The sequence below is a fragment of the Podarcis melisellensis genome, assembly GCF_964234715.1.
Source record: "Podarcis melisellensis genome assembly, chromosome: 13".
In the NCBI taxonomy this organism is placed as follows: Eukaryota; Metazoa; Chordata; class Lepidosauria; order Squamata; family Lacertidae; genus Podarcis; species Podarcis melisellensis.
The window spans coordinates 40,679,109-40,700,830 of NC_138545.1; the positions used below are offsets into that span (position 1 = coordinate 40,679,109).

The window sequence follows — 21,722 nt, forward strand, 5'->3', positions numbered from 1 at the left end:
GGGTGAGGATGGAATTGGGTGTTTGCAGCCACAACTCTTCTGTCATTCTCTTCTACCCCCTGCCCCCCATTTATTTCTCATCTTGGGGTGGGGGTTTGTGGTGCTGCAGAGGAGAATTGATACCTGTCATGTCTCCCCCCCACCTCTCCCTCAATTAATCCCAGGGTTTTAAAGAAGAGTAATAAATTGATGTGGGATTTCCCCCCAGCTGATGACAGACTAAGACGCCTACAATAAATAGCAGCCTTGTCTCCAGATAACTTAAGAAATGCCTAAGAGGTATTTTAGAATCTATCTAACATGAATGCCTTGCATGTGACACTATTTGACTCGCATTCATGTTAGGGATGTATTACAAGGCATCCATAGTAACTGTTCCTCATTGGATGCCATAATGTTGAGTCATGGATGATTCCCTTCTAGGGGATTTTCTTCCTATCAGAAAGGTAGCATCATCCTTCACTGAGAGGCTTTCTGAGATTGTGACATCCTTGGCATGTAGCAGTACTTGATTGCTGTATGTGTGAAACTGTAGCACTGTATACATTCTCTGTTAATGTACTTCTGCATGCAATCCCTTTGCCCACATTGGTTCCACTATGAAGAAGTGTGCATGCACACGAAAGCTTATACTGTACACAAAACAAATTTAGTTGGTCTCTAAGGTGCTACTGGGTATTTATTTATTTATTTATTTATTCCGACTGCGTCAGACCAACACAGCTACCTACCTGAATCTATGAAATTCTTGTTATGCATGAATCAGAGTCCAAGCTTGTGGAGCTCTGAGCAAAGTTAATGAAGCTGAGATGCAAAAGAAAGAGTTAATGGCACAGAGACTTCCATTCTGCTGGTATGCTGGGTTCACGCCCTTGCTTTGTTTGTCTAGTCTCCCTTGATAACCAATTAGGAGTTTCACACATTCAGGTTACCTTGGATCACTGCCTTGCAAACCTCTCAACAAGAGCATTGATATTCCTGAAACTAAGCCTTGCCTTAAATTTGTGTTGTTTAAACATGTAGGATCGCTATAATGGGCACCATAATTGGGCACATAGAATAAATGCATTGCTTTATTATTACTGTATAACTTATTGGCCCCTATGACACTTCAGCTAAGGAGTTTTAAGATAGTAACACAATATAAAAAGAGCCCTGGTTGGGTCAGATCAAGGATTTATTCTGTTTCAAGCAGTTGTCTGCCGGATGACAGTGAGAATCTTGTAAGAGGTCATTAAGACAGTAACAATCTCCTATCATAGTTTTACAGTTCTTATTTGTCTTCTCGCATAGGCCTGAAACTTAGAACATTGTTTCCTTTTTTACAGATTGGGCCCTGAAGGGGACAAAGGAGGACTGGCCTAAAGCCATCCCTGCTAATTCATGGCTATTTAAAGTTGCTTTCAGCCTTGACAAACAGACTACCAATTTCTTTGCGTGTGCCCCTGGGGTGCCTGCTAATAGAGCCCCATATCCAAAGGGATTTGCTGCTCTTTCTTCCTCAAATCCCAAAGAGACCCACTTACTTGCTTAGTGTATGGAATCAAGTCTGCAACTATACAAGGCAAAGCAGCTAGGTGTTGCTGTCTTCCAAGTTTTCATACATATCTTGCTTACCTCCTGGCTTTTGCTACTCCTGAGTTAAAATACCTGTGTCATCAAGGAATTCTGCATATATAGCTATAGGAGGGAACTTTTTTAATGAAACCCAGCATGCAGAAAAATGATTTTCCTTCAGTTGGATTGTTGTGTGGAGGTTTCAGAAGTGGCCACATGAGCAGCTTATACATCTGAATGGTGACATGGCCAAATCTGAGATAGCTCTTTGCTTACATTTAAACCAGAGGTGGGAAACCTGGGACCTGTGGACTACAGCTCCCATAATCCCTGACCACAGTCCATTCTTACTTATGGAAGATGCAAGCCATTGGGAGGGGGCAAGTTTCCCGTCCCTCATTTAAGTCATTCTGTTGATTGAACTGATTAAATAATGACTTTTAGTCTAAAATGCTATCCAGTCCCTGTTTCACTGCTACAGTAACCTAGAGAGGAAAACAAAACAAGGATGGAATCTACACACATATAAAAAAACGCTGTGAAAATGCTTTGTTACAAAACGTTTTGAAGACTATATTGAATTTGCCATAGCTCACCATCGCCATCTAGTGTCACATTTGTATATTGCACTTTACAACAGATTTAAAACGTTTTATTTACAGCTGTATAGCTGAGTCCAAGGTAAAGAAAAACATTTGTTGCTTAATAGTAGGACCTGTTCCTGGTTCCAAAAGAGGCGATGCTTGTCATCCTTATTATCTAACTAATTAATCTGCTTCCTTGACTTCTAATGCTGCTGTTGAACCTTTTACGAGTGGCCTTTGTAAGAGCATGAGTAGTGAAGCATCTTAGGTTGGTTGCTACATAACCATAGCATGCAGTTGCTTGCCATGTCACTTTAGACAGATCCTTGTAATAAAGAGTAATAATTAACCTTTGGAGCAGTTAAACAACTTTGAATGGCAATAAATCCTTGTTACAAGTGCGTGTATCTTGGGGAAGGTGCTCCTTGGAGCTCATTCAATGTGAGCAGCAAGCTGTGGCCCATTGTTGTTCTTTAAAAGGTCCTGCTATGGCTTGATAGTCCTAAGTATCTGTCTGAAAATTAAATTCCATCCAGGAAATGGCTTTTTAAATGTGTCTGGTTCCCATGAGGTGGGACAAACAGTTGCTACTGGAAGAAGGCTTAGAGGCAGAGTCCATTATTCACCCCACCCACGTATAACACGAAGATAGTAGAATAAGCTTTTTTTGCATGCTGTGCGCCAATTTTCAGTGCAGGCAGTTGCTGCAGCAACCCCTTGTTTGGATTTTTGTAGCTTATTGCTTCCTCCTTTTTACTCCTGGATGTGTCCACTCTCTCTTTGTACAGTACATTTTCTCTAGGGCAGCCTAACTGGTGTTGCCTATGCTCTGATAACCTCTAGGTTAGATTACTGCAATACATTATACATAGGGCTGCCTCTGAAGAAGGTCTGGAAACCTCAACTGGTGCAGAATTTGGTGGCTAGGTTGCTCACCCGGGCAAGACAGTTTGAGCATATTACAATGTTCTGCAGTGGCTGTTGATTAGTTTGTGGACCTAATTCAGACTGCTGGTTCTGACCTATAAAACCTTAAATGACTCAAGATCGCAATACCTCAAGGACCGCCTCTCCATATGAACCTACCCAGACCCTGTGATCATCCTCGGAGGCCCTTCTTTGTGTACCACCTCCATGAGAAGTCAGGAGGGTAGCAACCTGAGAACAGGCCTTTTCTGCAGTAGCTCCCCATTTGTGGAATTATCTCCCCAGGGAGGTTCAACTGGAAAACAACTGTACTTGCTCCACAACTTTTACTAACATTAGAGGGTATGCTTCTAGGTAGGAGGACATATTTCACCCAATTTTCTGTGTGTTTTGGAAAGTGGTTTGTCTGTCCATTTGGTTGTTTGTCCTCTGTGGTTTTGGACGCCTCTCAAGATTACCATTGCCAAATTCTGCACGAGGGTTCCTAAGGGGGGGGGGGGGCTTTGTTAATGTTTAGACACTAGCTGCCATTTGACTCAAAATGCTGGACCAAAATGTGACTTTGGCATAAGTTCATCTGATTTTTGGCATAATGGGTCCAAACTCATAAACTACATTATCCATTTATTTAAGAAACGAAAGTAGTCAGTCCAATACCACACTACTGTCCAGTACCACACTACTGTGACACATTTGCAGTCACATCTTTTGATGTCTGTAAGCATTCTTCTGTTGTCTATTCATATGTATGCAGGACAGGTGGTATAAATAGATTTTTAAAAGTACATCACATCTGGTTGGCTTTAGCTTCAACATTTGTCTTACATTTCGGTCATGAGCCTAAATGGATGATTGACACTGTCCTTACCATTAAACCAAACAAGCACAACTCTTGTTTATGCTGGCAAAGAGAACCACAGGCTAAATATGACTTGTTTCACTGGGCAGCATGAAACCTTGTTCTGCCACATCTGTTAAATAGGAAAACAGGTAGCTCCTGATAAATGATAGGCAAGATAAATATCTATTAAGCGAATTTGTATCTGTAGGGAACTGGTTTCTGATTCAGGTGTGTTCTTTACAACTTATTTGCGAGAGAATAACTTTTGGTATGCAAACACTGAATTCAGCAATGTGCGAAATTTAGCTTTAACTTGGCACACTTTCTCCTATTACAGGAGTAAATGGGCAGCAATGGGAAAGTAGGATCATGAGGGAGGTGTTTGTCAATGATAAAATTTTTGAATTGGTCACAATTGTGACTTTCAGAAATATGCAAATATCCCTGCAGTGCTCACTGAAGTTCAGCTGGGAGTTTTTCCTTGCTTTTTTTTTTTTTTAAAAAAAAAATCTGGGTTGGTGCCCAAAAATCACTGAAATCGGTTGGCTAGAGAGCTCCAAGTTTGCAGCTATTTTTACTGCTTGCTGTTGGCTGCTTGTTTCCTCCAGAGAACTACAAAGACGATTTGTTCTTTTCAAGTCCTCCTTTATTATGATTATGAATTGTCCAGTGCCAACTGTGAAGGAGGAAATACCGAATAACCCACTGTAGCACTGCAAATGTGCTGTCTGGAACAAAGACTATCCAGCAAATATTTATTGCTGTTTCAGGCTTTGCTGCATGACGATGTGACCTTAATGTTGGTGTTTTCTAGATAAATAAATGTGATTTTTGTTGGTTCGTTAAATCACTTCTCTAGCAATAGAATGGAAAAACTCAATGCTTATCTAATATTTATTGCTGACATACCTCGTGGACCACCTCTCCCCATATTAACCTATCCAACCCATACCCGGTGATCATAATCTGAGGCCTTTCTTCATGTGCCTCCTCCATGAGAGGTCTAGAGGGTGGCAACATGAGAACGGGCCTTTTCTGTGATGACTCCCCATTTGTGGAATGCTTTCCCCAGGGACGCAGGTGGCGCTGTGGGTTAAAGCCTCAGCGCCTAGGACTTGCCGATCGAAAGGTCGGTGGTTCAAATCCCTGCGGCGGGGTGCGCTCCCGCTGCTCGGTCCCAGCGCCTGCCAACCTAGCAGTTCGAAAGCACCTCCGGGTGCAAGTAGATAAATAGGGACCGCTTACCAGCGGGAAGGTAAACGGCGTTTCCGTGTGCGGCTCTGGCTCGCCAGAGCAGTGATGTCACGCTGGCCACGTGACCCGGAAGTGTCTCCGGACAGCGCTGGCCCCTGGCCTCTTAAGTGAGATGGGCGCACAACCCCAGAGTCTGTCAAGACTGGCCCGTACGGGCAGGGGTACCTTTACCTTTACCTTTTTTCCCCAGGGAGGGTTACCTGGCATCTGCATTGCATATCTTCATGCACCAAGCAAAAACACTCCTCTTCTCCAGGCCTTTGGCTAAATAAACAATCTATGGCCTTTTAAACTGTGTTTGGGGGTGTTTTGTTTGCTGTTACGTTATGTATTTTTGTGTTTTCATTCTGTAAACCGTCCTGAGATCCTCAGATGAAGGGCGCTATATACAATTAATATAAAGAATAATATAAAGAATAAGACTATTCTCAACAGTATTCTCATAGTGGAATAATCTCCTGAACTGCAGCTACCTGAAATCCAGTCTGTAGGGCCTGCAAGCTTAGATTCCAGGGAACTATGGTTCATGTAGGATTATGTAGACAGTGGAACTGATGAACCATGGAACTACCTACAGAACATTATTGGCATGGGTAGCTTATTGCAGACAGACATTGTGCCGTTTCCATATACTATGTAAGAATCTGCTTATTACATCATTATTTCTGTTCTTCTTGCCATTCTATCATGTCGGCTGCAAAGGGCATGCTTGGCCTGTGTGTGGAGTATGAAGAAAAGAGCAGGGCAAGCATTGCTATATGGATCTGGATTTCTAAACTGTACCTGTTTAGACAAAATAAGACAGAATCCTTTATCATCAGTCTGAATTTATTGCAACTTGATTTTTTAAGGCAATAGCCACTGCATGCATAAAACTGTAGTGATCTGCAACCAGTATTAAAATTGTTTGCATGTTCTTTTTGGACAGGGTCAGCTGCTGAATCCCGGTAATCCCTAGTGCAAATTAAAGTCACTGGCTTGCAGCTTAAATAAAATATGTTTGAAAGTTGTGAGTGTTCACCATTTCATAAGTTCCTGAAAATTTCATCAAATGTTCTCCAGTTTAATACTTTTCTTAAAATCTTGAAGCCACTGCCTGAACACTGTAGCACAAGTAAACAGACACCAGTGACCAACAGTGTACAGAAAACCAATTTCTGGTCTGTATGTTTATATACCTGGGGCCTGAGGCACGAGAAAGTAACTTGGCTGAAAGGAAGTGCAAGGGGCGAGGGAGGGGTTGACATGCCCACTCTAAAAATGTCTGGTTTTACTACTACTCAAGTCTTTGGAATGTTTATGAATAAGTCTGTGAGTGAATGGGATTACAGGGCAGAAAGGACACCCTTTTAAGGCCTTTACAAGCTTTGCTTGAACTTCATAATCATATGTATAGTGTAGATGTTTAACACTGTTGTCTACTTAATAAACTAATACCTCTCCTTTTCCTTAGCACAGTTGACACTCCTGATACTGTCCTTGATTTCATTAACATTATTGGTTTATGATCTGCTTCGGTTGCTGTGGCCTGCACGGTTGGCAGGGAATGCAAATTATTGTGGGATTCTGTGCTTATTCGTGCTAAAAGGGTTTTTTTACATTGTGTGCTTGGAATTTGATTTTATCATTTCAGATCTTGGTTTCTCTCGACCACTTGGGCACTACAATGTCAACATCTCCCATTTTAAAAGTATTTATTCTCCCAGCAAAGGTACTGCATCTAAACAGAAACTGGCAAACCCTGGACCAGATCCTGCTCTTTGGGAAGTTTCACTTCACTCCTCCTTTTGCATTCCAGGAGGCAACTCCCATGGTGTCATCAGAGCTTGTCAGCAGTCCACCTTGAAAAATGAGGAGGAGCTTTGCCTTACATCCCTACCTCCTCTGCTTTGTGGCCATCTTAATACCAATTGCTTACTGGAGTCTGTAAACAGGAGTAGATTCCTCTACATAATGGTACCAGCTTTCTTAGTTTGGGGTGATTGAGGAGAAGATTAGCTTTTGCTTGTCAGGTTTGGACAGGCTATTGTTTCTGTATTGGTTTCAGAGCATTATGGTTGTGTCCACACAACTGCTAAAGAGTCTGGGGGTTGGGTACCTTAGGCTTTCAAGATGTTGTTGGACTAAAGTTTTCTTCGTCCCTAACTGTTGGCCATGCTGGCTGGGGCTGATGGGAGTTGGGAGTCCACAACAACACACTCACACCTTGGTTGCCGAACGCCTTGGAACTTGTACGTTTCAGCTACCGAACAATCAAAAACCGGAAGTGAGTGTTGCAGTTTTTGAATGATTTTTGGAAGCTGAATATCCGGCGTGGCTTCTGCGGCTTCTGATTGGCTCCAGGACACTCCTGCAACCAATCTGAAGCCACACCTTGGTTTTTGAATGGTTCTGGGACGGAACGCATTCTGTTTGAGAATCAAGGTACGACTGTATCTAGAGAGCCACATTGTGTTAGAAACTGGGATAGAAAAGCTAGGAGCCAAATGGCTTCTGGGACCTGGGTTGTGGGTGCCAAAACAGAATGTATTCTTTTGATAAGCATGAATTAATACACAATTCACATAAGTGACACATGGTTAATATCACATTTTTAGCAGAAATTGTTAATACATGTTTAATTTGGTGTTTGCAGTAAGAATACAGTGGTACCTCGGGATACATACGCTTCAGGTTACATACGCTTCAGGTTACAGACTCCGCTAACCCAGAAATAGTACCTTGGGTTAAGAACTTTGCTTCAGGATGAGAACAGAAATCGCGCAGCAGCGGGATCGGGAGGCCCCATTAGCTAAAGTGGTGCTTCAGGTTAAGAACAGTTTCAGGTTAAGAATGGACCTCGAGAATGAATTAAGTACTTAACCCGAGGTACCACTGTATTGGTACCATACTTCAGTTTTCAAAACACTCTACGCTTTACTGTTAAACTCCTTAACATATTGTCTATCCTTAACATTTACTTCGAGGCTTCAAAGCACAATACATTTCAGTAATCCTTGAGTGTCAGCCAGGCGCAAAAAAGGGGCACCCAGACCACAAATGAATTTTTAGGCGCGAAATGCGCCTGCACCCTGCTAATTTCGAACCCTGGGGCCACCGGTTTCCCATCCCTGCAAGAGAGGCTGCTTGCTGTGAGGCAACAAAAGCCTGCTATTTCTGGCTATTGACTTTTAAGTCCCACCTGTGGTGAAATGGAAGTACTACCCCTCTCTTGCTACATAGGGGAGTTCTGTTTTAAGAACATATAGCTGCTGAAAATAGCATACGGCAGGCAATATTGCCAGGCAGCAGCTCTGTGAACACTGTGGCACTTTTTCTTCTGGATACTGACATCATGAAACCAATTTGTAGCTAAATACATGAGATTGTTTTCCTTATGTCACAGGGGCCACCTGTAGGCAAGTGCATTGCCCCAAATAGCCATGTGCCATCTTCATGAGGCAAATTTAGCTGATTTCCCACTGTATATAGTTCAGAGTTGATTACAAGTGTATTTATTTATGTACCAATTATCTTTATCATCATCCTTAAGTCTCTTGAGTGCAAATTAGCCACGTTTAAGTCTGTTTGAAGGATTCTGGGTATTTCAGAAGCTTGAACTCTACTAATAAAATTTTTTATGGAAGATGACTGCCTTGCCTGTTTTTTAGATCACTGTTCCTTCCATTGTTTCCATCTCCTTTTGTATCTTAAAAGAAGTGTACGATTATGATGGGCCACTTCACCTATTAGTTGTTGACAAGAAATGGTGACTTGTCGGAACTTGCAAGCTAATGTCTCATACCTCTGTGTTTTTCCAGCTGGAGTTGCATCAGTTTTGTTTTGTCATGGAACATACTGTTTTTTCCTGGATATTACCATGGAGGGCTTGTTTTCAGTCAGGGCTTAATCAGAATTTAGCCCTTGCGTGTAGAGTGGGGGCTTCTCAGCATGAGCAGAAAATACTCCCTTCAGATTGAGTAGCCGCAACCAACCCCTTCCCAGTCCTGGGTCAGAGGGTTAAGATCTAAGAAAGCTCGAGTTCCTCTTGTTAGTTATAGAGTACTGTTATATAGTGTGTAGTGTTTAGTACAATGATTTTTAGCGGTAGGAAGACGAGAGGTTGGACAGTTGTTCCAATATCTTGTTGACATAGGCATGCAAATTACCTTAGACATGTCATCTTACACTTTTCCTGGAATGGAAATAATAACCAAAGATCAAATATAAATTTGCATTGCATCTTTCAAGGTCAAAAATGCTTTGTCCATATGCAGAGAAAGTTACTGTGGTTGTCACAGCTCTTATTAAAATGTATCTTGGTAAAAGGCTAAGTTGCCTTGACTTCCTAATGTGTTTAAGATGGTTATTGGAAAGCATAGATACTCCTTGACTATCAGAAATGGGTCTGGAGAATGGTTTTTCCAGGCCAGAGGGTTTCAGACTTTTTCACCTAAAAGGAAGCCTTTTCACTTTTGTGCTTAAGGACACTTACCATATTTTTCGCTCTATAAGATGCACCAGACCACAAGACGCACCTAGTTTTTGGAGGAGGAAAACAATAAAAAAAATATTCTGAATCTCAGAAGCCAAAAAAGCAAGAGGGATCGCTGCGCCGTGAAAGCAGCAATCCCTCTTGCTGTTCTGGCTTCTGTGATAGCTGTGCAGCCTGCATTCACTCCATAAGACGCACACACATGTCCCCTTACTTTTTAGGAGGGAAAAAGTTAGTCTTATAGAGCAGGGGTGTCAAACTCAAATTCATCGGGGGCCGCATCAGCAGTTTGGTCACCCTCAAAGTGTCGGTTGTATCTGTAGGACTATGTGTCCACTCTTTATTATCATAAATTATTGTCACTGCATTCAATTATTACTGTTTTTTGTAATAATGTAAGTAATAACTAGCTCTGAGAGCAGAAACATAGTCAGAATAATGGCAAGTAGATATTCATACATCATATGTACTTACAGTACGGGAGAGAAGGGTTCAGGCAGCCGTTGGATCTGTCACATCACAGGATGGCATGTACTCAGTATAAAAACAAGTGGAGGTTTCCTGAATGCATGTACAGTGGAGGTTTCCTGTGTAGAACGGCCGGCGCCGCTAGAGGGCAGACGTTCTCTGGCTTGTAGGCTGCCGCACATGCGCTGAAGAGGCGGCTTTCTTGTGTCAAAAAAAAAAAGCGAGAATAAAAGGTGAAGACTGGCGGCCGGCGGCGGCTACACGGGCCACATGACGAGGTCTGGCGGGCCGTATTCGGCCCGCGGGCCTTCTGTTTGACACCCGTGTTATTGAGCAAAAAATATGGTACTTGTTGCCACAAACCTCCTGCTCAGTGCAGAGCATTCTTTGACATGTTCTTGAACAGCCTTCCTCAACATGTTGCCTTCCAGATGTTAGACTACGCTAACCATACTGTCTGGCGTTCCTAAGACTTGCTCAGGGCCAATGGTGCTGGTTCTTCAGATCATCTGGAGGGCTTTGAAGTTGGGGAAGGCTGCTCTATGGCACATCATCATACATGCAGGTCACTAGACATTAGACTGCACACACCCATGTGAACTGTGTGTGTGAGCAAACACCCTCCCTATAGCTGTGTGGTGACAGCGATGATGATAAAATATCCATTGATATGCCTCCAATGAATTTAGGGGTTCTCCAGTTTGAAAATGATGGTCCTAGTGCCTTAATAGTTTTCCTTGGCTGGGTCCAATATATCAACAGCCATTTATGTCAGTATTTCTCTAACCTTATGTCCTGTCAAGTCCCTGGACCTGCTTGCAACCATATCTTTAGCAAGCAAATGTACAGAGTCCTCACACACAGCTGCACATCTCTAGTTCCCTGCTTGTAAGGCTTTGTTGACTGGAGTGCTAATCCAACACTGGCATTCGAAGAGGAGTAGGATAAGGCATTTCAGCCTCCCTCTTAAACTAGCCAGTCGGTGAAGGAAGGCAGGAGGAGGGAGAGCTGCGCCCACATCTTTCCTGAGCTTTCATACTTAGCATAGCACATTTGGGTGGCTGCTATGCTAAACTGCTGCTAGAAATTTGCCTTTGGCTTTGCTTCCTAAAGGATTCTCTTCTTCCATGGAGGTTTGCCTCATCTTCATTGAGGTTTTATATTGCGTCTCTTAGCAAGTACTTCTGGGTTTCTCTTGATCAGTGGCTTTCAGAGCTTCAGAGGGAGCTGATTTACCGCTACCAATCTTCCTCATCGTGTGTATAGTATTGGGTGTGTTCTGGACGCCTTCTCATTTTGTGCAGGTGATTGCTAGGACCAATGGGCCTGGCTGGCACCCTGTACAAGCCCCTAGTTCTCACAAGCAGCAGGTGAGGTGATAATCCTGTGTCTAGACTTGATCACTTCAGACCGAAGGTGAGGTGTTGCATGACTGAATGCCTTTCCATACCAAATAATAATAAATTCCTGCAGAGAACTAGGTGTCAAGGAGAAGGGTTCTAGCCAAGTTTTCTCCTTGACACGTATATAGTTGTTGTTTTAAATGGAGCAGCAGTCAGGCAAGTGAGCCCCTCCTGCAGTCTGAAGAGGTCTGTGCGCAGGATTGCCATCTCAAGTGTTATTTGGGAAGGCTGAGTACATGTCCAGGAATATGCCCCAGAACCCTCTATGTACAACATTATGCATATCTTTCATGCTTAGATGTACTGTACAGGAGTTGTCAGCAAGATGAATAGATTTGCAGGAAATTAGGAAATTGCTATGAAATGTGTTTCCACATGGATTCTTTAGGGGACTTTATGCACCCCATCAGTGTATTGGGTCAGCCGTGTCCACCTGAACTGGTGGTCAGAACATTCATTATAATGTTGGAGGGCAATTCCAAGACTGGTACCTAACCATTCTTGTGCCTGCTGAGACTTATTGGGTTGGCACCAGAGCACTTTCTCTGTTACGTATTTGTTGTTGCATTTTCTGTGGTGCAGAAATAAAGCACCGGTTCTAGGGAGTTCAGGATGCTTCCATGACAAGCTCCTTACAATAATGTGTTAACATGGAAAATACACTGTAGCGTTGCATTAACATGCAAGGCAAAAGAGCAATAGTTCTGTGCTCAGTCTCTGTTGGGTTACATATTATCTTGCCTTGGAAAGTTTAATTTAATATTTCCCCATTAGTTTGCTACTGGTGATAATAAATGGTCTGTTTAAACCAAAAAATGGGAAGAGGAAACAAAAGGCAATATCGTAGACTGTTTTGGTTACACTGGCATCTTCTTGTCCTGAATCAGCTTATGGGGCACATCTAGTTCAATTATTTCTGTGCGTTTTATGTTCTTCGGAGAAGGCCTGCTGCCTTTCCTGACTATTTCTAGGACTGGAGAACTAAATCGGTACATTCAAAAGCCCAGGCTCAAACACAATGTTCTATTCAGAAGTTCCCAGTGTTCACAGAGCAGTACCGAGTGCGAGTTTGACAAATGTGGAATATTTTTAAGAGAACAATGAAGCATCTGATGGTGCATTAGCAGCTTGTGGCTAGCTGATGGCAAGAAACAGCTCAGGATACCTATAATAAATATTGTGTTTCCGCTCCTGTATTTCAATAGTAGGGAGCATAGGGGCTAAATTGGCAGCAAGACTCGGTGTAAATTAAGGGGGGGGGGCCTGTTTGCAGCTGGGATTAATTGTCACAGAAAGTATGTCCCTTGTGTGTAATATTCCATCTCCTACATGGTAGCAATCCAGTCCTGTCCTCTGTGACTCTCGTGATAACCACTGGTGGTATGTAGTTCATACACTACTGTGTATGCTACAAGTTTTGCTCTTGGTTCATTCATAGTGCAGTGTGAAAGATTCTTGGCTTCACATGCCCTCCATGGTGATGTCTCCAGATAAAAGGGATCACTAAACTGTTACCCTTGTACAACACTTGTTTGTTTCATTAGAACATAAGCTAAAGAAATTCATGAATGTGCCCTAGGTGAGATGTTTTAGTTGCTTTACCAGGAAGCATTTCTTCAGTACATGGAAATTGGCCAAAGGAGCACATTCCAAATCCCACAGGTAAAATAGTAAGGAAATCAAAACACTCCGCCCCCCTTTGTATTATGTCTAGATTTCTGTCATGAATGAGGATTGGTTTATGACCTTATAATGTAATGTGCTTGTTGTGAAGATTTTCACCCCACACCTGTTGTTTGGAGTAAAAAGGGTGATTATTTGGGGTTGGAGGCAACTAAAAGAAAAAGTTGGGGAGAAAAGAGGTGAATGAGGTGGTGGTGAAAGAGTTATGTTTCAGCCATATTGGAGGTAAGTAGGGGAAACCAGGCAAATGCTAAGAAATGAGAATGAACAACAACAACCCAATGAATGTCTACTTGGAAGAAAATCCCATTGAAATCAATGAGACCTACCCCCACATCTGTATGTAGAATTGCACCCTATAATAAGAGCAAAACTTGTACCCCAGGTGTGTGGGTTTTTTTCTTTAAGAATGCATTTCTAATTGGTTAAAGTGTCCTTATTCTGAGTCCTAAGATGTTCAGTTTGATGATAGCCTAATGCACAGCTGCAGGGTTTGGCATAGTATGTCAAATTTCCTCGATGCCAATACCACGTCATTAATGTTGACCTTGCTGAAAATTAGTAAAAACACCCCCCAACATTCCCAGAAGCATAATCTTTTAGGCACCTTAAAGAACTTCTGCAGCTCAAGCAAGAGCCTGCATTAGATGGGGCCTGACTTACTCTTTCCCCCAATTATTAACAAGCTCAGGAGTTTGGTAAATAGTGTGGTATTCAGGTGCAGTGTTTCAGAAGGGGCTAAATACTGCAGGTGCATCACCAAATCTTCTTTTACTTGACACTCCTTTGCTTCCTCCTTCTGTAAAGCTGTTACTAATGTTTTCATGTGTGTATTTTGTGTGTATGTAACACTTCTGCTTGGATCACATTCTCTGTTAATTTTAGCGAAATGGAATTTGAAGCACGTGTGCTTAGCATTACCCTTTGTTTTGCATGATCCTAAAGGCAAAAAAACTTGTAACTCTTCTTTTCTTTTCTTTTGTCAGGGAGGTCCTTCCAGGTGCCTCCTATTCTATTCTTTTCTCTCTCTCTGTGTGTGTGTGTGTTCTTTCTTTCTCTGTGTATAGTATAATTACTTGGAGTTAGCTAGTTGGTTGGTGAAAACAAATTAGGCAGGTGGCATTGGTAACATTTTTTTTTCTTGATTTATTGGCAAAAGGCACCATTGCTGCAGCCTCTGTCTGTTCCAGGAAACCAATCAGTTATCCCTCTGCTGCCTTTTTATTTTCCTTTCTGCCATAATATCTGCAGATAAAACAGGCATCCCAAGCCTGGCTTGCACTCCGCAGCCCTCAAATGTGGAGGAGGAATGCCTCACAGTACCCACTGACGCAAGCAGAAAGAAAAGTGTTCTTACACTCCTGCGCTTAGTGGTTTGGCTTTTATTTGCTTCTGTCCAAGGTCTTTTGCTCTGTAATATGCCGAAATTGCACTGTGCAGAAAACAATTTCCCCTCACAAACTCTATATTCTTGCAGTTTGCCTTTCCCTAAATAGTGGCATGCCCCATTTTTTCGCCTGTATTTCCCAAATCCTTCCACTTTCTTCTTAAACTGCTGCAATAACCTTTCAACATGCCTGATTTAGAGAAACAAGTTATTGAGCTGTGTGTGTGTGTTCTGGCACGAGGGCAGGAGGATGAATTTCTGGTTGGGCCAGTAAAAGTCTGACCTTTTGGCAACCCTAGAATTACAAGCCCATCCTGCTCCCCTTCTAGACTTCCTTCAAAGGAGAACTTGCCCTGTTTAAGAGTTTTGTGTGAGTAAATTGCTTATCCTTGCCCTGCCCTTGCTTCTCAGTCCCATTCAGGAAAGGAGGGGCTCAAAATGCATGCTGAATGGCATTTCCTACTCTGGAATTGGCAGCCCTTAATGCTGAGTTGAAAAGGGCGTATGACTCTTTGGTTTTCACTTGTAAATCTATTAACATTTATTGCAGGTGTGCATACTTCATAAGCAAGAGCGAAAATGAGATCAATGTCTAGGGAGGATGTATCAAAATGCTTCTGGGACTGTAAAACTCCATTGAAACCTGAACTCTCTGGGCTATATCTAACTAAATGCTTCTCAGAGCAGATCCATTAAAATAAGTGGGCTTCAGTTAGTCAGATCCATCAATTAATTGGGTCTGCTCTGAGTAAGACTTAGTTGGCTACACTCCTTGGTCTTTGGAAGCAAGTCAGTGATGCTGAACTTTCCCACTACTTAGAAAGGAAATGCTTTCAGTAAGAAAACATTCCACACTAAATGAAATTTGGGATTCCGCCTCCCTTTACCTGTGTGTTCAGTGGGAAAAGAATTCAAATAGGTTGAGAATTTGTGAAACGGTTAAGGAATATCTCGTGTGAGATTAGCAGAAGGTGCTTGACTGCTGAGATATTTTTTTTGCAGCATCTTTATAGCAATCTGGATGTTATGCAGTAGCATGGGCGTAGCCAGGATTTTTGTTGAAGGGGCATGTATTTTATTGGGGGGGGCAGAACCTCAGCTATATATTTTTATTGATTTTGTTGACTGCCCCTCCCTGCCCCCCTCCCGGCTACACCCATGTGCAGTAGCACATGAAACTTAAAATACTGTATTTGGAAACCCTGAGCTCATGTAGAAGCCTCTGCTGAGTGGCTGTTTTACGGTACTTTAGAAAACATAGGCAACTCCATATAGCACTGGTATACATCAGCAGCTGAGAAAGGAGCAACCTGTGATCTTCACTGCACACTTGGTTTGGTCTTCCTTTCTCAAATTGAGCAATGGAAAAGGATTTGTCATATCCTGCTGTGTGTTTTAAGGGCATGGCACTGTGTTTGAGCCAGGATTGTGGTTCAGTCAGCTATCCTCTTTTAGAGTGAGTTAGGAAGTATACTGATCCCACCTAGTGGTGAAGGATCAGTAATAGGCTGCAGAAGATGGGGAAGTGTTGTGTGTGTGTTTTTGAAAGAAAATGTGGTGGGCAGGGAAGAGGTGGCTGCACAGTAAACAATCTCTTAGGTCAGGGGTAGGCAACCTAAGGCCCGAGGGGCCAGATGCAGCCCAATTGCCTTCTCAATCCGGTCCACGAATCAGTGTGTTTTTACATGAGTAGAATGTGTCCTTTTATTTAAAACGCATCTCTCGGTTATTTGTGAGGCCTGCCTGGTGTTTTTACATGAGTAGAATGTGTGCTTTTATTTAAAATGCATCTCTGGGTTATTTGTGTGGCATAGAAATTCTTTCATTCCCCCCCCCCTGAAGAATGGCGGACCGGTTCACGGCTGAAAAAGTTGCTGACCCCTGTCTTAGGCCATCCATAGGGAAGGCTCTCACATTGCTGTGCTAGAATCCTTTTGGACCTCAAAAAGAGATTAAAGATGCAGAAATTTGAACTTAAGAGCCTACCCTTTATGGTTTCTGTGCAGTCACACACATGCAGTCTGGAGCATTTAAGACATTTCTAGAGCTTCAGAGAGCGTTTTAGTCTCTACCCTCGAGTAGGGAAACTCGGTGCCATGTGACTGACTTGAGAGTGAGAAAAACACCTCTTTTCCTCAGCTCTGGTTTGACAATGTTGTGAACTGGAAGCGACAGCAGCAGCAGCAGCAGAAGAGTGCCCTATTGTTGGACCTATTACTTATAAGGCTCAGGGGGAGCTGGCAGATGCTGAAAAATGCCTCCCTGGGCCCCCACCTACAAAGATACAGTGGTACCTCAGGTTAAGTACTTAATTCATTCCAGAGGTCCGTACTTAACCTGAAACTGTTCTTAACCTGAAGCACCACTTTAGCTAATGGGGCCTCCTGCTGCTGCCGCGCTGCCAGAGAAAGATTTCTGTTTTCATCCTGAAGCAAAGTTTTTAACCTGAAGCACTATTTCTGGCTTAGCGGAGTCTGTAACCTGAAGCGTATGTAACCTGAAGCGTATGTAACCCGAGGTACCACTGTATCCTGCTTCAGAAAGCCACAGGTTAAAGGGAAACAGTGTGCCCAAAGTGGTCCTGCTCCTCCAGCTCCAGACCTGTCCAGATCACCCCCAGAACCCCAGAGCAGAGGTGGCAGCATGCCTGAGTGGAAGCCCAGAGTCAAAGTTACAGTGCCCATCTGGCACTGCTATAAACTAGGGCCACCATGGCATACCAGGAAAGGATAGAGCAGCAGAGCAGACCTTGATAGGGACTTGCCAGCTGCAAAGCAACACATTATTCTGCTCATTATTATCACATTAGTCCGTGACCCACTTGACCTTTCTGATAAGGCAGAATTGTTGAGTCGCATACCAGGGACTGGCCACTTGGCCTTAGCATTATGTTATGAGCTTCTCTTGTGAACTTTGCTCGTTCCGCTGTTGTGTCTCTCTCACACGTTCCTTATCTTTCCTTATGATTTGTACAGTACTCTTTCATTGGTTTCCAAACACATTCCTGACATTTATTATACCTTTCTTATTTAAAAAAGAACTTTGATCACCGTGCCATATTTCGAATGCTCTTACATTTCCCCTCGTTGTTAAGAAGAAATATTGTGCTTTCATCTCCTGGTGTGTGGCTCACTGGACTTAAAAAAAAATGTTGTTGAGCAAAGTTTCCTAGCTTGGAAGCCCACAGACTTTTGTTCAGGAGTGTCTTATAATCACATCCTGTCTGCACTGCTTGCACTTTACCAAGCAGGAATTCCATGATACAACCCTTTGACTTGGAGCTTATCTCTGAGAAATTCCCCTAATACCGTTGGATGAGATAGCTGCATCAGGGTCCCTGAAACTGAGAATCTGGCGAGTCAATCCCTTGAATGGATTGTAGAGTTGTGTGAACCATTTTTTCTATTTTAGAAAGCCTTCCACACAGCAAATATACACAGTTTAAGTAGTGTGGCTAATTGGAACATGCACTTTGCAGTAGTTCCCCCCTCCCTTCACCCCCCACCCCTTACCTGAAAATAACAAGGGAGACAAACCTGGATAAGAAGAGTTCACTAATATGCTATCTTTGCATTCATCTCTAGGACTGATAGCACTTCCTGACCCCAGGGATTGTATCAGCACGGAGTGTATCCTTGATATTGAGTCAGTTTATAAGAAAGTTGTTTGAGCCCATGGTTACTGTGGATTTTATGCTCGCCTTTAAAACTGCCTTTCTTGTGGCTTTAATGTCAGCTAGGTGTGCAAGTGAGGGACGCAGGTGGCGCTGTGGGTTAAAGCCTCAGCGCCTAGGACTTGCCGATCGAAAGGTCGGCGGTTCGAATCCCTGCGGCGGGGTGCGCTCCCGCTGCTCGGTCTCAGCGCCTGCCAACCTAGCAGTTCGAAAGCACCTCCGGGTGCAAGTAGATAAATAGGGACCGCTTTCTAGCGGGAAGGTAAACGGCGTTTCCGTGTGCAGCTCTGGCTCGCCAGAGCAGCGATGTCACACTGGCCACGTGACCCGGAAGTGTCTTCGGACAGCGCTGGCCCCCGGCCTATAGAGTGAGATGGGCGCACAACCCCAGAGTCTGTCAAGACTGGCCCGTACGGGCAGGGGTACCTTTACCTTTACCTTTAGGTGTGCAAGTGAGTTATGCACTCTACGCTCTGACTTGCCTTACATCAGAGCGTTCCAAACTTTCCATGCCGGTGACACATTTTTTTAGACATGCATCATTTCGCGACCCAGTAATTCAGTTTTATTAGCAAAGAGGAGGTGAAACTAACCCCTTTCCAGCCCCAGGAGCATTTGCGTGACACACCTACACACTGCGGTTGACACACTAACGTGTCGCAACACAGAGTTTGGAAAGTTCTGCCTTATATTATCCATACACAATGGCAACATTATTCTATAAGCCGATATCCCTTTCCTAACTTGAATACAAAGTACCTTGGAATTTGTGTTTAGGAAGGATGTGTGTGAAATACTATTTTTTTGTTACGGCTACACTGGGAATTTAGACTTGATTAAGAGTTTTTTTGACACAACCTTTTACATTTGTATTGATGCAAACTGATTTTTCCCAACTAGATTTTTAAATGTTTTTAAAGTGGTCTTGTTTAGTGCTTCAGTTGTCACTTTCTATATCGTATATTAAAGTACAGGCAACTCCCAATTTACACGGAGGTTGCATTCCAATGCAACACACATTTAAGTGAAAAGTGAAATATTTGAGACACCATTGGAAAAAGTCTGCATTCACCCCATTCTGCCCCCACCATGCCCCATTCCACCCACTTTTGTGACTTTTTGGGTCACTTCTGGGCTTGGCGTTATGTGAGTGTGCACAGTCACACACACATATTGAATGTGCGTAAATGGGGGGGGGGTTGCCTGTACTAGCTTAATATTCTTCTAAAAGATGTTCCAGAATAGTGAGATTGGTATTTGGAGCCTCAATAAGCAGGCCTGGTAGTAGGACTGTCATCACAACTTGTTACACATGTTCGCTTGAACCTATAAAAATGTCATGAGGGCTAGATTCTTTTTCAGTGTAATAAAAACTGGTTCTCAGGATGTCTAATTCTGCTTCTAGATAACCAGATTCTATGTTTACATGGAAAACTTGGCGGCATGTACAGTGCCTATAATCCTTCCTAATGTACTACATATGTTTTCCATGCAAGCTTTCAAACGTTATTACCTTTCTGTTAGTCTGTGAAATACTTGGGTCAATTGACTAACGGGTATGATCAAAAGCAGCTGAGGAGATGTGCAGAAGCTCATGTATGCCCTTTGAAGTTAACTCTCTCTGTGTCCTTTGTCTTTGTCTTGCCTTGCCTAGGTTTGAAAAGGGACGGATCTACACTTTTATTGGGGAAGTGGTCGTTTCTGTAAACCCTTACAAGAACCTGAATATCTATGGACGGGACATGATCGAGCAGTACAAAGGTCGGGAGCTGTATGAGCGGCCCCCTCATCTCTTTGCTATTGCGGATGCTGCGTACAAAGCCATGAAGAGGCGATCAAAGGATACCTGCATCGTAATATCAGGTGTGTTGCAGGGTACCTGCTACCTCCAACCTGAGTCACATTCTAACAGCCCATTTGAAAGTTGAAGCAAAGGAAGTGAGTCTGGCTGCAATTGTGTTGTTTCTTCTAGTGCAGGGATGCAGCAGTCACCCTGCAGTTGTTGTTTTTTCCTGTTTCCTGTTGTTTCCTGTTTACGCGTGTGCGCACACACGGCACTCAAATGGCAGCAAAAGTACAATCAGCATTCCTAATTTTGTCCCAGAGGACCCAATTGAAATAATGTCACCCAGCCAACACTGCTTTTGGGATTGGTGTTAATGGTGCTAATATGGTTCCATTGGGTCAATCCATGGCAAATTAGGAATACCGCCAGGCTGCTGGCTTGCAGCTTTGCTGAGGCTTGAAGTGTCCACAAAGCTTCAAAAAACGTAGATGAAGCAATTCTACAAACTATGCTTTTAGCAGTGCGCCTTTCCCAATTTTCTCCTTCTCTAACACTCACCCCATCTCCAATATAAAACTTAGAATATAAGGAGCTGTAATCTGTTGAATCAACCTCGGCTTGGGGGCAGACAGTGCTTTTTAAAGAGCTGAACACTGCTTGAGAGCTGTTTTGCTTCCTATGGTTTTCATGTTTCATTTTTTCCACACCGGTCAAAAGGGTTTTGCAGTGCTTTGAGGCAAATCCCACCCTAAAACCTGTTCACCAGAAGCAAAAGTGGAATGAATTTACATAACACAAGTAAGCAGTTCCTCTTTCTGTCCATCTTCTACTGCCTCGACACAGTATGCAACTTTCTAGAATGCCATACGGGTCTTGCCCACTTCTGCGGTTGCTATTCTTCAACTAGAAATGCTACAAGTTGAATTTGGGACAGTACATGGTCAACATATGTCCTTAAATTCAGCTTGCATTAAAAACTGACAAACCAGAAATGACTTAAACAGCAAAATACTGTAGTACCGTGTAGAGTGATGCTGAGAATAAAATGTGTCCTCTTTATATCTACTACAACGTGATGTTTTTGAACTCTTGTGAAAGCTTAGAAACCATTTTCCCCCCTGTCTGTGCCCCCAGGTGAGAGTGGAGCCGGCAAAACAGAAGCAAGCAAATACATCATGCAATACATAGCTGCCATTACTAATCCAAGCCAGAGAGCTGAGGTAGAAAGGTAAGGCGACTATGGTCCTGGGAAGAGGGAACATGTTTGGAATGTAATATGGTACATGGGGCTGTCCTTGAATAATTACCTGGAAGCTTCAACAGCATCTTGCCGCTAAATTGTGTGAAGGATGGGGTGATGCTGGTAGCAAAGGACACAATTGCCCCTACCTGGCCCCGTGGTTTCTAAGCACGGCTCCAAGTGCAAGTGTTAAAATGGCTTGAGTCCTACATGTCTTCAGTGCTGTTTCTTTCTGTATGTTCCATTACAATCTGTACTGTTTGGTTCTTTGTCCTGGCCTTTGACACCCAATATATGTGCTTCAAGAGATGCAGGTGGCGCTGTGGGTTAAACCACTGAGCCTAGGGCTTGCCGATCAGAAGGTCAGCAGTTCGAATCCCTGCCACGGGGTGAGCTCCCATTGTTCAGTCCCAGCTCCTGCCAACCTAGCAGTTTGAAAGCATGT

At 43.2% G+C, this 21,722-nt stretch overlaps 1 protein-coding gene and 2 long non-coding RNA genes across 4 annotated transcripts in view; 2 read left to right on the plus strand and 1 right to left on the minus strand.

The window, feature by feature from the left end:
• Positions 1-21,722, minus strand: part of LOC309354399 — a 266,088-nt gene that overhangs the window by 207,226 nt on the left and 37,140 nt on the right. The window lies entirely within an intron of this gene.
• Positions 1-21,722, plus strand: part of MYO1D (myosin ID) — a 175,832-nt gene that overhangs the window by 10,609 nt on the left and 143,501 nt on the right. For both annotated transcript variants that reach the window (XR_014162166.1, XM_081883878.1), the window contains exons 2-3: positions 19,906-20,114; positions 21,172-21,265. Coding sequence is in view for 1 of the 2 variants with exons in the window: in XM_081883878.1 (XP_081740004.1) it covers positions 19,906-20,114; positions 21,172-21,265 (303 nt within the window). In the remaining variant the exon portion in view is untranslated. The remainder of the gene's footprint in view (positions 1-19,905; positions 20,115-21,171; positions 21,266-21,722) is intronic.
• On the plus strand, positions 9,950-10,337 carry LOC309354442. The gene is made up of 2 exons (XR_014162303.1): positions 9,950-10,024; positions 10,084-10,337. It is a non-coding gene; the product is annotated as an uncharacterized lncRNA (long non-coding RNA).